General features: G+C 56.5%; 2 protein-coding genes across 2 annotated transcripts; both read left to right on the top strand.

Moving 5' to 3' along the window:
* The first annotated feature begins 3,534 nt into the window (after window positions 1–3,534).
* Window positions 3,535–6,527, top strand: LOC100089474 (olfactory receptor 10A4-like). Its single transcript, XM_001518824.3, has 2 exons — window positions 3,535–3,640; window positions 5,578–6,527. Exons 1-2 carry the CDS (start codon window positions 3,535–3,537, stop codon window positions 6,525–6,527), a joined length of 1,056 nt encoding a protein of 351 aa, XP_001518874.3.
* A 5,113-nt stretch (window positions 6,528–11,640) lies between these two features.
* LOC100681413 (olfactory receptor 10A4-like) lies at window positions 11,641–12,585 on the top strand. The gene has a single exon (XM_007661907.3). It carries the CDS (start codon window positions 11,641–11,643, stop codon window positions 12,583–12,585), a length of 945 nt encoding a protein of 314 aa, XP_007660097.3.
* Window positions 12,586–13,219: the final 634 nt, after the last annotated feature.

Genomic DNA, 13,219 nt, shown 5'->3' on the forward strand with positions numbered 1-13,219 from the left:
TCTGTCTGCTGCTCATCTGCCCTTCTGCCTGCCTGTAGGGGAGTTTGAGACACCCCCTTTATGGGCCTGAAAGCCCTCGGTCCATTCCCTTTGCCCTCTTCAGCCCATACTCTGTCACACCATTGCCCGGATTGTCTTCCCGAAACATGGCTCGGCACTCTCTCCCTTCTCCTCAAATCCTATGGCCGTCTCCCATTTCTGGGTTACTCGGGCAGAGACTCCACACTGTTGGCTTCAAGACTTCTCCCTCTGCTCATCTTTGTGAGTGGTGCCCGTCCAAGCTCACCTCCACTTTATCCTCCCAGCCTCCAGCCCTTTGCTCGTGCTTCCCCCACCCTGCACCCCCTCCTCTTCAGATTCCAACCCTTCGCCTTCCCCCCCTTGTCACTCCAAAGCCTCTGGCCAGCACACCTTCTCCATCAGACTTTCCCAGAGTAATGATCAGTGCCCAAATCCTATTCCCTGAACAGCCCTTGGCACTAGCATCTAGATATAGTAATGCATATTCCATAAAACATACGGTGTATTTATTCTGGCTGCACCACTTGCAAACATCTCTCTGTCTTCTCAGTTAGAGAGCAAACTCCTTGAGGGTCTGCTGTGCTCTCCCAAGTGCCTGGTCCAGAGCATCAGTCTCAGTCAAGGTTTGGTAAATACTGCCACCGTCACTATTATCCAGGGTGCTCATTTCCTGCTGCCCTCTCTCTCTGGGCCTCTGGTCAAAGGGACATTGGCATCTTCCAGGCTCTGCCCCTCTGCGTTCAAGAAGGCCACAGGGCCTCAGCTCAGTGCGGGGATATAAATACCACTTCTGCTTCATTCATTCTATCAGTCAATCAATCAGTGATATTTATGAAGTGCTTCCTGTGTGTGGAGCACTATACTAAACTCTAGGGAAAGTACAATACAACAGAGGTGGTAGACACGTTCCCTGCCCACAAGGAGCTTACAGTCTGGGGGGGGAGAGACGTTAATATAAATAAATAAATAAATAAATAAATAAATAAATAAATAAGTAAACTATGGCTATTGACAGTTGAGTGCTGTGGGGCTGAGGATGGAGTGAATAAAGAGTGCAGATCCAAGTGCCAGGGCAATGCAGAAGGGAGAGGGAGTAGAGGACGTTGAGGGCTTAGTTGGGGCAGGCCTCTTGGAAGGGATGGGTTTTGAATACAACTTTGAAGCCGAACTCGGTGAATTGATACTCCTTCATTCTATCCAGACCATTGTCCCCTGCGTCAATGGGGACCTCGTCCTCCCCAGGTCTAATGGCCTCCTGCAGAATCTCCTCCAACTCTCAGCCTCTTTTGACCCAGTGGGCCTGAGTGATGGGAGGAAAATGGGGAGAGAACTCCTGGAGACACTATTTAATGCTGGTTTCAAACAATGGATAGAATTGATTGACTCCCTACAGTGTGCAAAACACTGCACTGAGAATTTGGGAGCGGACAAGAGTCAGTAGACACGATTCCTGTCCTCAAGGACCCTGAAGAATAGTGGGGGAGACTGACCTGGAAATAAATTACAGATCAGAGGAGGCAGTAGAGTGTAAAAATATGTACCAAGGGCTGTGGCGGGGCTAGCACCCCGGGTAACTGCTTCCCCCATGCCCCATCCTCGAGTGATGGTGATTGGGTGCCTTTGGCGGTGGTGCCCGGATACCGTGAGGGACTCGGCTCTGTGACCAGGGGTGATTTTATTGGTTGGGTCCCCGCAGACCCTCGTCCCCTGGTAGAGTCCCACCCCCATCTCTGCCCAAAGATCCAAAGACCAAGGGACGGCCTCAAACCCCCCTCCCACCACCTTTTCCCCCTGGCCTTTCTTAAAAATCAGCAACCTTGCCATTACCCTGGATCCCTTGGTTGCTTTCAACTCACCACACCACTCTCCAAACCCTCCTCTTCCTCTCCATCCAAATGGCCCCCCACCACACTGGTTCAGGTGCTGGTCATAGCCCGTCTCTTCGCTGATCTCCCCGTCTCTGGCCTCTCCCCTCTCCAATCAATATTTCACCCTGCTGCCTGGATAATCTTTCTAAAACATCATTCTGCTCACATCTCTCTGCTATCCCTCTCCAGAGGAATGGCACAGAGTGTAGAACTCATCTGAACAGCAAGTCATTCCAACCCCGGCCCCTCAATTCCCACTCCCTCCTGGGGGTCCCAGCCCATATCTGCGGGGCCATACGATGAGTGTGTTTTTCCTCAGAAACTGGCCTTTCGTAGCTTTTGTTCATCTATCTTAATTTATCACCGCATCTCCCTCCTACCATTTCTCTCCAAACTTCTTGAGAGAGGTTTTTACACCCGCTGTATCCACTTCCTTCCCTTCAACTCTCTCCTTGATCACTTCCAATCTGGCTTCTGCCCCCTTCAATCCACAGAAACTGCCTGTTTAAGGTAACCAATGACCTTCTTCTTGCCAATTCTGATGGCCTCTTTTCTAACCTAATCCTCCTAGACCTCTCAGCTCCCTTTGACACTGTAGACCACCCCCTTCTCCTTGAAACTTTATTCAACTTTTGTTTCACTGACACTGTCCTCTCCCAGTTGTCCTCCTGTCTCTCTGGCCTATCCGTCTCAGTTTTGCTGGCTTCTCCTCTGCCTCCTACCCTCTGACATTGGAAGTCCTTCAAGGCTCTGTTCCCCTACTACAACCCAGCCTGCACACTCTGCTCCTCCAGCACCGACTTACTCCCTGAGCCCTGATCTTGCCACTGCCCACTTTACCACATACTCCCCTTAGCCTGGAACTCGCTCCACATCCACCTACGCCTGACCACCTCTCTCCCCGCCTTCAAAGCATTAGTAAGGTCATATATCCTCCAAGAGACCTTCCCTGATTAGACCCTCTTTTCCCTGGCTCCCTCTCCCTTTTGTGTCATCTTTGTACTTGGATGTGTGACCTTTGGGCATTTGATATTTGCCCCATAGTACTTTTGTACATATCAATAAATTATATATTGTGAATTATTTATATCAATGCCCGTCTCCCCCTCTTGGGCTGCTAACTTGTTATGGGCAGGGAATGCATTTGTTAATTCTGCTGTAATGTATTCTCCCAAGTGCTTTGTACAGTGCTCTGCACGTAGTAAATGTTCAATAAATACCATCAGTTGACTGATTCGTTTCCCAGTCCTTCCCCAAAACGATCATGCTAATATAAATCCTCCATGGCCTTCTGAAGGTTACTGAGCTGCCAATTTCTTCCCTCATTCAATCAGTGGTCTTCACCCTCCAAGCCCGTTCCCCCTACAGTGGACTGCGGGGACCCACCATCCTGGGTTTCCTGCTATCATGTGGCCAGGGGCCGGGGCTCGAGGCCCGGAGAGTGGCGGGGGAAGGAGGCGCCGGGGAAAGGTGGGCCGAGCTCCTCCTGCCACGTGACTCCAGAATGTGTGGATCCAGGGAGAAGGAGGTGAAGGCGGGCAGGGCTCCGATCTCTGAGGAGAGGGCGTGGGAGATGCCAGCCCCAGATGCCCAAGCTCTCTTTATGGTTTACGTGCCTGTCCTTGTGGTTGCCCATATTACAGACATGGTGCTGATGCCACCCACACGCCTGCATCCCGAGAAAGTTGAAACTCCCCAGGCCCCCTTCTCCCCTCCCTCAACCCCCCGCAGCTACTGTGGGCCCAGCTCAGGTCGGTGGTCCCCACCGCCCTCCATAGCGGGCAGGGAGTCAGTCTCCACTTCTCAGTAACCTTCAACGGTTTTTCATTCCCCACCACATTAAACAGAAACTCAACCACTGGCTTTAAGACTCTCCATTAGTTCACTCCCCCTTACCTAGCAACCCTTCTCCTTCTGCATGCCAACTCATCCTCTTCATTCCTCTCCAGCTGATCCTCACACTGGATCTTATTCTCTCCTTCCACTAAACCCTTCCTCATGCCTTCTCCCCTGCCTGGGGCTCCTTCCATTTTTCCCCATCTCAGCTCTCCTCATCTTCAAAGCCCGCCTGAAATCCCATCCCCTCCAGGAAACTCTCTTCCAGGAAGCTCTCCCTGATTCAATTTTCTTTTTCCCAGGTTACATCTTCCCAACTGCCTCCTTAGGGCTTTTATAAACACTGATTTACATCTTCTGCTAATTAAATACTGCTTCCTCCTGTCAATTATTATGTGTTTGTCTCTACTACTAGGTTACAAGTTCCTTGAGGGCAGGGATTGTGTCTCCTACCTCTACTGTCCCCTTCCAAGCACTTATTCCAGTGCTCTGCCCCCAGGAGGAGCTCAGCAAACACCACTGGTTGACAGATTGCCTAGGAGGAGGGGAGGAGGGAGGCAGGACCAGGATCCCCTGTTCCTTCTAAGTTCATTCACTGATTGTATTTATCAAGCACTTATTGTGTGCAAAGCACTGGAATAAGTGCTTGGGAAGTACAATTCAGCAACAGATAGAGACAATCCCTACCCAACAATGGGCTCACAGTCTAGAAGACTCCTCCCTCATTGGAGACGGAGGTTGCAGAGGGTGAGCCCAGGGGCATTAGTGTGTCCCTGATCTGGGAGCAGCAGCGCATGCCCCACTTACTCTGGGTCCTGGGTGGCCAAGATCCCGCCCCTAAGCCCCAAGGGAGTCCATCGCTCCCCTCCATCTGTCCTGAAGATAAAGCACCTTCCTGGAACGAAGGAGGGGGTTAGAGCTGGTGACTGGCACTTTCCCCCTCCGTGCCCATCTGAGCCAAGCTGGGGCAGGCAAGATTTGCTTCTCCGCTCGTGGCCAAACCGGAGGAGTTCCAGATGAACACGAGCCACCCCCTGCCCCGGCCGTGGAGCTGGGGATCCTGGGGACCCTGGAGAAGACGAGGTGTTGCCTGGGGCGCAGCTGCTGTCGCCCTGCGAGCCAGAGCAGGACAGTCCCTCCTGCAGGAGAAAGGTACCTCGGCATCATGAGAAGCAGTGTGGCTTAGCGGAGAGAGCCCCGGCTTGGGAGTCAGAGATCATGGGTTCTAATCCCGCCTCTGCCACGTCAGTTGTGTGACTTTGGGCAAGTCACTTAACTTCTCTGTGCCTCAGTTACCTCATCCGTAAAATGGGGATTGAGGCTGTGAGCCCCACAGGGGACAACCTGATTACCTTTTATCTATCTTAGCACTTAGAAGAGTGCTTGGCACATAGTAAGCTCTTAACAAATACCATTATTATTATTATTATTACGGTCATCGGGTTGGGGCTGGGGTTGGGGCCGGAGCTGGAGTCGGGCTGGGGGTTGGAGCCAGAGCCAGGGTCATGACAAGGGCTATTGACATCTCTGGGCTTGGGGTCCGGGATGGGGTTGGGGTCCTGCTTTCCTTAATGCCCCTCTGATTGGCTTAGTCTGGGTGATGCTCCCTGGGAGCAGTTGGGAGTCAGTGCCTTCCTGCCTGTGGGTGTGGGTATCTGTGTGTGTTTATGTGTGTGTGTGTTTATGGGGTTTAGGTTGACCCCCTCAGTGGAACAACATTCCCGACTCCCCAGAGCCATTCAAGCAGTAGTGAAGCAGTAGTGAAGCCAGCATCTTGGCAGAGCTGGGTGCGAATGTAAAATCAGCAAACAGAGCCTGAATTCTGGGATGCTGTTTGCTTCCTTTCCCACAGCTTGGCAGTTGGTGCCCGAGTCCCTGCCCGGGGGCAACCTGACGGCCGTGACGGAATTCGTCCTCCTGGGCTTCTCTGTGCGGCCTGGGCTGCGGATCCCTCTGTTCCTGCTGCTCCTGGCCATCTACCTGGCCACGCTGACCGGAAACTCGCTCATCATCCTGGTCACCGCCGCCGACGCTGCCCTGCGGAGCCCCATGTACTTCTTCCTACGCAACCTGTCCTTCCTGGAGATCGGCTTCAACCTGGTCATCGTCCCCAAGATGCTGCAGACGCTGCTGGCCGAAGACGAGCCCATCTCCTTCCGCGGCTGTGCCGCTCAGCTCTTCTTCTTCTTCTTTTTTGGGACCGCCGAGTGCTTCCTACTGGCGGCCATGGCGCTGGACCGTTACGTGGCCATCTGCGACCCCCTGCGCTACCCAGCCGTCATGGCGCGGGAACCGTGCGCCCGGCTGGCGGCTGTCTCCTGGCTGGCCGGGCTCCCCGTGGCCACCGTGCAGACCTCGTGGATCTTCAGCTTCCCGTTTTGTGGCCCCAACCGCGTGGACCACTTCTTCTGCGACAGCCCTCCCGTTCTGAAGCTCGCCTGTGCGGACACCTCCCTGTTTGAGCTGGAGGCCTACGTGGCCACCGTGCTGGTGGTCTTGGCTCCCTGCCTGCTGGTCCTGGGCTCCTACGCCCGCATCGCCGCCACCGTCATCCGGATGTCCTCGACCAAAGGCAAGCGCAAGGCCTTCTCCACGTGTTCCTCTCACCTCCTCGTCGTCTCTCTCTATTACGGTTCCGCCGGGGTCACCTATTTCCGCATCAAAGCCGGGACCAGCCCCGCAAGCCGGAAGCTGCTGTCCCTGTCCTACACGGTGGTGACCCCCATGCTGAACCCCATCATCTACAGCCTGCGCAATGTCCAGGTGAAGGCCGCGGTCCGCAGGACGCTCCTCCGGGCCTGATGCCCCCGGACACAGTCCTGAGCTGGGGGGCCCAATTGATGACTGGCGCCCCAGAGGGATGGAGGCCGGGGCCGGGAAGGGGTTATTGGGTAGGGTCATTCCCTGGGCCGCCGGGGCACCCGGGTGTGCCGGGACACCGCCCTGTGGAGCGGTGCCAGCCGGAAAAGCTGCGGGGAGACTCCGGCGGGGCCGGGACTCCAGCAACGTCAGCCCACCCCACCTCTGGTCAACTCAGCCGGGCCTACCAAGGGCCAGGCATCTCAGTGAGAGAACTCAGTGACAAGGGGCACCATCCCCGCCCACAGGGAGCACTTACCCTACCGGGGGATGCGGATGGACAGACAGAGAGGTACTATCTATTTAGGGACACAACTATAAACTAGACTTTATATATCTTTTCTATTAATGTCTGTCTCTTCCTCCAGCCCGTAAGCTCACTGTGGCCAGGGAACATTGTATTGTATTCTCCCAAGTACTCAGTACAATGCTTTGGGCACAGTAAGTGCTCAATAAATGTCGTTAATATTGATGATGATTCTGATGATCTCCCAGCAATGGGAACAGGAAGAAGAGCAAAAATAGGATAGGAAGTGGCCCAAAGAAGCCAGAATGAGATAGCGGAATAAATTACAGAGTGTACGGTGCATTTGTAAACAAATACAAGTATACACGAGAACACCCGACATGGGTACTGAGGGTCAGAAGTCGAGGTGACTAAACTCTTCCTCTTCCAGTCAGGCTCTGCCTGGCTACTTTCCAGCGGCCCCGGCGAGGGCCCCAACAACCGTCCCGATTACGACGCTGGTGAGGCCCAAGGTCTCCCATCCCTCCCTTTCGTGGCGAGGACCACCTCCCTCCCCAGTTCTGGCAGGTGCTGGGAAACAACTTAGAAGCAGCATGGCCAGATGGAAAGAGCACAGGCCTGGGAGTCAGAAGAACCTGGGTTCTAATCCTGGCTCCACCACCTGTCTGCTGTGTGACCTTAACTTCTCTGGGCCTCAGTTATCTAATCTGTAAAATGGGGATGAAGACCATGAGCCCCATGTGGGACATGGACTGTGTCCAACCTGATTAGCTGGTATCTACTCCAGGACCCGGTACAGTGGCTGGCACATAGTAAGCGCTTAACAAATACCATAAAATAGAAAACAAAACTAAATGAAAATCTATTCCCCGATCTGGCTGCCGTCAGGGTGGCAGAGACCCAGGAGGAGCAGTGGCGTCAGCTACGGCAGCCTCAGGCCCTGGGAGGTCTGAAGGCAAAGCTGCAAACTTTCTTCCACCCTCAGGGCAAGGAGGGTCTCCGTAGGGGGTGGTGGTGGAGAGGGGGGAGGAGGAGGGGCGGGCACCTTTGTGGTGCGCCGCCCCTCCCGGGGGAGGGTGATCTGTGGTGCTTCTGTCCCCAGGACTCCAGTGTCAAGGACTCAAACAGTCCCCGGGATGTGGCCTTAGGTTCTTGGCGTGCCAGGGGTGTGACACATGCAGCAGGTAGGTACCAGCTTTCCAGGCAGTTTGATGGATCTGACCAAGTCACCCTCAGGGCGTCAAGCTCCGGTCGAATGAAAATGTACCTCTGCCTCGGCCTTAGTCTTGGTGCCACCATCTCTGGCTCATCTCTTTGTTCTCTTGTTTTAGTTGGCTCTTGGCTCCTCTCAACCCTTCTCTCACTCCTGCTCTACCAAGGGCACACAGGCTGGCCTGCCCCTCCGCTCTCCTGGCCCTAGTCATGGAAACTGGTCCGGCCCTGCCCTCGAGAGGCAGGTTGGGCTAGGAGGGGCCGGGGAGGAGGGGTCCTGGAGGAGGTCAACATCTTTCCTGAGGCTATAGGCTGCAGGGGTGGGGATGGAAGTGGGGAGAGGCTGGGGGGGAGGGGGGGTGGGGAGGGTAAGGAGACGAGATGGGGGCCACGGTGGCGATTTCCGGGAATACCTATTGCAGCCCAAGGCTTGCTCTCAGAAATTCTGAGCTGCCATCCTCAAGCAGGTGGTCAGGTAGTTTTGGCCTGTCCACTGGGCCCAGGCCAGACGAGGCTTGTCTCTACCTGCCGGTGGCCCCAGAACCTCCTGGGACCGGGTCTCCGTGAAGCTCACTTCACTACCGAGACCTCGGCCTGAGGACGGGGTCTCCCTGAGACGCACTTCACCGTCGGGGCTTTGGCCGTGTGTGCACGCGTGTGTGTATGTGTTCGTGTCTCTTCTCTGAAACCCTAGGGAAACTGAGGCACAGACAGGCTGATGGGGAGTTAGGTGTACCTGATGAGTTCTTGGGAGACTGGGAATGGAGAGCACTGTGAGCTCCTTTTTCCCGTTGGTGTTCTAGGCCCATGCTGGGCCCTTCTGATGCTCAGGCCAGACCCACATTTATCCAAACTGTTGAGCCAGACCTAACAACCCCCTGGGACCCAGAGAGAGCACTGGGAGCCAGATCTGGAAGTGGAGGTGCAGCAGAGATGGCCTCACAGTCCTGCCTCCCCTGCCCCTGTCCCCGCCCCTGCTCTTGCCCCCCACTTCCGCCCTCCTTCCATTGCCTTGGGGCATGGCAGGGACAACCTGGGGCTGCATATCCGGCAGGCAGCCGACAGAGACCCTCCTGGGCCGATATGCACCTATACTCCCATAGTATTTGTGTCCCAAACTCGTACCCCCTACCATCTACAAATCCACCTGTATTTTCTGAAAATTATTTTATATCTCCCTCCCCAGTTAGAATGTAAATTCCTCGAGGCCGGCATCATGTCTACTGCTCCAGCTTGATACAGTACTTGGCACCCGGTTAGTGGGTAACAAGTACGTGATTATTACGGACTGTTTTATTCTCGGTACAGTTCTCGTCTCACAGTAGGCGTTCGGTAAATACCGCTGATTGATTGAATGGAGAGCTAACTGGGAGCCTGCCAGCCCAAACCTCCGGGCCGGTCACGTAGCCAGCTGCACATCATGTATAGTTCTAGATGTTCATGCGTGCTCATGTGGGAAAGAAATCAGGACACATCTAAAGAAGTGGCATGTAAAAAACATCTTCAAAGAAGGCTAGTGGGAAAGTCAGTCCAGGCTAAGGAGTGGGTGTTTCCTGTCCTAGTCCTGGTCGTGGCTACGGGTTCCGACTTCTCATAGCGAGCGCGTGGCCTAAGAGGGGGTTGAGATTTGATGGCGGGGACGGGGGCTCCGAGGGGACAGATTACAGAGCCCCTTTGTCGGTCTTTCGGGTCTTCTGAGTTCCGATTGGAAACACCACAGGGAGCTGGGGTGAGCGAGGCTGGGAGGTGGCCGGCTCAGCCTGCCGTGGGGGACACTGCCCCCGTCACCCCTGTGGAGCGGGCAGCCTTGACTCTGGCACAAACTGGCTATGGCCTGGGGTTATGCTCTTCCCCCCAGGCCTCAGTTTCCATTTGTTGTTTGTGAGTTTCGATGAGGCTTTGAACGATTTCAATTTTCCTGCCTCCTCTACCATGTATGAAAGCCCTCACTGGCCTTAATGCTCCTTTGGATGCTATCCTCTTGGCACAGTTATCCTCTTGGCACAGTCTTCCCGGCGCTGTCCTCCTGAGGTTGTCCTTCCGGCGTAGTTCTCCCGGCGCTATCCTCTCGGCACAATTCTCCAGGTACGGTCCTCCGGTTCTATCCTCTCAGCACAATTCTCCAGACACAGTCCTTTGGCACGATCTTCCCGACTCTGTCCTCCCGAGGCTGCCTTCCCGGCATACTGGGAAGCCCTCTCAGCACAGTCCTTTTAATGCTGTCCCTCTGATGCTCTTCCCCTTATGTGGTCTCCCTGTTGCTGTCCTCCCAGCTTTGTCCTCCTGCTCCCGTCTCCTCGCGCTGCTGGCCTCCCGCTGCTCTCCCAGGACTGCACCTCGCTGCCATCCTCTTGGTGCTGTTGTCCTCGTGAGGCTGTTCTCCTGTTGCTGACAGCCTGCTGCCACGCTTCCCTGCCTGCCATTCTCCTCCCAAGATTGTCCCCTGCCCATCTCTGCCCTCCCGAGGCTGTCCTCTCAGCACAGTCCTTCAGGCACAGTCCTCCTGACGCTGTCCTCCCAAGGCTGTCCTCCTGGCGCAGCCCTTCCAACACCGTCCTCCCAGTGCCATCCTGCTGAGACTCTCTTCCCTGTACATTCGTCCCAGAGCTGTCCTCTGGCCGGCACGGCCCTCCTGGCTGGCACAGTCCTACTGCTGCTGTCCCTCCATCGCCGTACTCCTTATGCTGTCCACCTGTTGCCATCCTCCCTGCTCTGCCCTCTTCCTGCTGCCATCCTCTCCGCTGCTGTCCTCCCAGTACTGTCCTCCCAGTGCTGCCGTCTCAATGCCGTCCTTCCAGCTGTCCTTCCAGCACAGTCCTCCTAGATTGTCCTCCAGACTCTGTCCTCCTGCTGCCAACCCCTCTGCCCAGTGCTGACCACCTGTCGCTGCCCTCAAAGTGCCATCTTCCCAATACCGTCCTCCCGACGCTGTCCCTCCAACGCTGTCCCCTCCTGGTACAGTCCTCCCACTACCGCCCTCCTCTTCCTACTGTCCCTCGACACTGTTCTCCTTATGCTGTCTCCCTGCTACCATCCTCCGGGCTCTGTCCTAATCCTGCTGCCATCTCCCTCCCCCCTACCTCCTCCACCACGTGTTGCTGCCCTCCCAGTAACTTCCTCTCCATTCTGTCCTCCCACCGCTGTCCACTTGGCCTAATCCTCCCAGAGCTGACCTCGGGTTGCTTCCCCCTCCTACCGTTCCCCTTTTCTTTCCTCCTGGCAGCCCTCCCTGACACAGCACTTCCCATCGGGGGTCGTAGAGGGGGCACAACCCATGAGGGGAGGGTGGAGGTGCGGGCGGGGGTTCATTCTATGAGCCAGGCACCCTGGAGTGGCGGAACAGGCAGAGGAGATTCTGGAGGCAGGTGCGGGTGATCTCTGAAACACCATCGGAGGAGGCTGAGGGCAGACGGGGGTCCTCGGGCCCGCCTCGTGGGGGCTCTGGCCCCCGGGGTACCCCTCGCCGGGGGACATGACAGGACAGGATGGGGAGAGTGGTCCGCGCTCTGCGGGGCAGCTGGCGGGACGGGGCCGGCCCGGGGCCTCTCCGTTCACCGTCCCCCTGATATGGCCCCCCCCCCCCAGATGAACGGGAGGATGGCCGGGGGCAACCTGACGGCCGTGACGGAATTCATCCTCCTGGGCTTCTCCTTGCGGACTGGGTTGCGGGTACCGCTGTTCCTGCTGCTCCTGGCCATCTACTTGGCCACCCTGACTGGAAACTCGCTCATCATCCTGGTCACCACCATCGATGCCGCTCTGCGGAGTCCCATGTACTTCTTCCTACGCAACCTGTCCTTCCTGGAGATCGGCTTCAACCTGGTCATCGTCCCCAAGATGCTGCAGACGCTGCTGGTCCAGGATCAGGTCATCTCCTTCCACGGTTGTGCCGCCCAGATGTACTTCTTCTTCTTCTTCGGGGCTGCCGAGTGCTGCCTTCTGGCGGCCATGGCGCTGGACCGCTACGTGGCCATCTGTGACCCCCTGCGCTACCCAGCCGTCATGGCGCGGGGGCCCTGCGCCCGGCTGGCGGCCGCCTCCTGGCTGGCCGGGCTCCCCGTGGCCACCGTGCAGACCTCGTGGATCTTCAGCTTCCCATTCTGCGGACCCAACCGCGTGGACCACTTCTTCTGCGACAGCCCGCCCGTGCTGAAGCTCGCCTGCGCTGACACCTCCCTGTTTGAGCTGGAGGCGCTGACGGCCACCGTGCTGTTCATCCTCTTTCCCTTCGTCCTCATCCTGGGCTCCTACATCCGTATCATCGCCGCCGTCGTCCGCTCGCGGTCCGAGCGGCACCGGGCCGTCTCCACCTGCTCCTCCCATCTCCTCGTCGTCTCGCTCTTCTACAGCACGGCCATCCTGACCTACTCGCGGCCCCGGGCCGACGCCTCCCCCGGGAGCCGGAAGCTGCTGTCCCTGTCCTACACGGTGGTGACCCCAGTGCTGAACCCCATCATCTACAGCCTGCGCAACGGCGAGGTGAAGGCCGCGGTCTTCAGGGCGCTCCGCCGCGCCCGCAAATGGGGACGGATTTGGGACTAGGCTGGGCAGGGGTGGTAGCCATGACTCCTGCCGTGGCTTTGGGGCAGTGGGGGTGTGGAGTGAGCGGTTGGGATGGATCACGGGTTAGGGTAGGAGTCGCAGGTGGGGTTGGGTGGTCAGGGTTAGGGTTATGGTTGTAGGGGGGGTGGAGCGGGGGCTAGGGTTCAGGTTGCTGGTGGGGTTGGAGAGATTAGGGTTATTCCCTCCTTGACCCATTCCAATATGACCCGCACTCCCTTCCCTCCACAGAAACTACTCTCTCACAGGTCACCAGTGACCTCCTTCTTGCCGAATGCGATGGCCTCTACTCCATCCTCATCCTCTTTGATCTCTCAGCTGCCTTTGACACTGTGGATCAGCCCCTTCTCCTGGAAACGTTATCCAACCCCAGCTTCACTGTCACTGTCCTCTCCCGGTTCTCCTCCGATCTCTCTGGCCGCTCATTTTCAGTCTCTTTCTCGCACTCTGCCTCCCGCCCCCTCACTGTGGGACTCCCTCGTGCCTCAGTTCTGAGTCCCCTTCTATTCTCCAGTTACACCCACTCCCTCGGAGAACTCATTCGCTCCCATGGTTTCAAAAACCATCACTGTCCAGGTGATTCTCAAATCTATACCTCCAGCCCCGATCTCTCTCC

Source organism: Ornithorhynchus anatinus, unplaced genomic scaffold (assembly GCF_004115215.2).
Source record: "Ornithorhynchus anatinus isolate Pmale09 unplaced genomic scaffold, mOrnAna1.pri.v4 scaffold_206_arrow_ctg1, whole genome shotgun sequence".
Classification (NCBI taxonomy): domain Eukaryota; kingdom Metazoa; phylum Chordata; class Mammalia; order Monotremata; family Ornithorhynchidae; genus Ornithorhynchus; species Ornithorhynchus anatinus.

Coding starts and splice junctions, on each gene's coding strand:
- LOC100089474 (XM_001518824.3), top strand. CDS start 3,535: ATGGTGCTGATGCCACCCACACGCCTGCATCCCGAGAAAGTTGAAACT. Junction 3,641..5,577: donor CTACTGTGGGCCCAGCTCAG/GTCGGTGGTCCC, acceptor CCTTTCCCACAG/CTTGGCAGTTGGTGCCCGAG.
- LOC100681413 (XM_007661907.3), top strand. CDS start 11,641: ATGGCCGGGGGCAACCTGACGGCCGTGACGGAATTCATCCTCCTGGGC.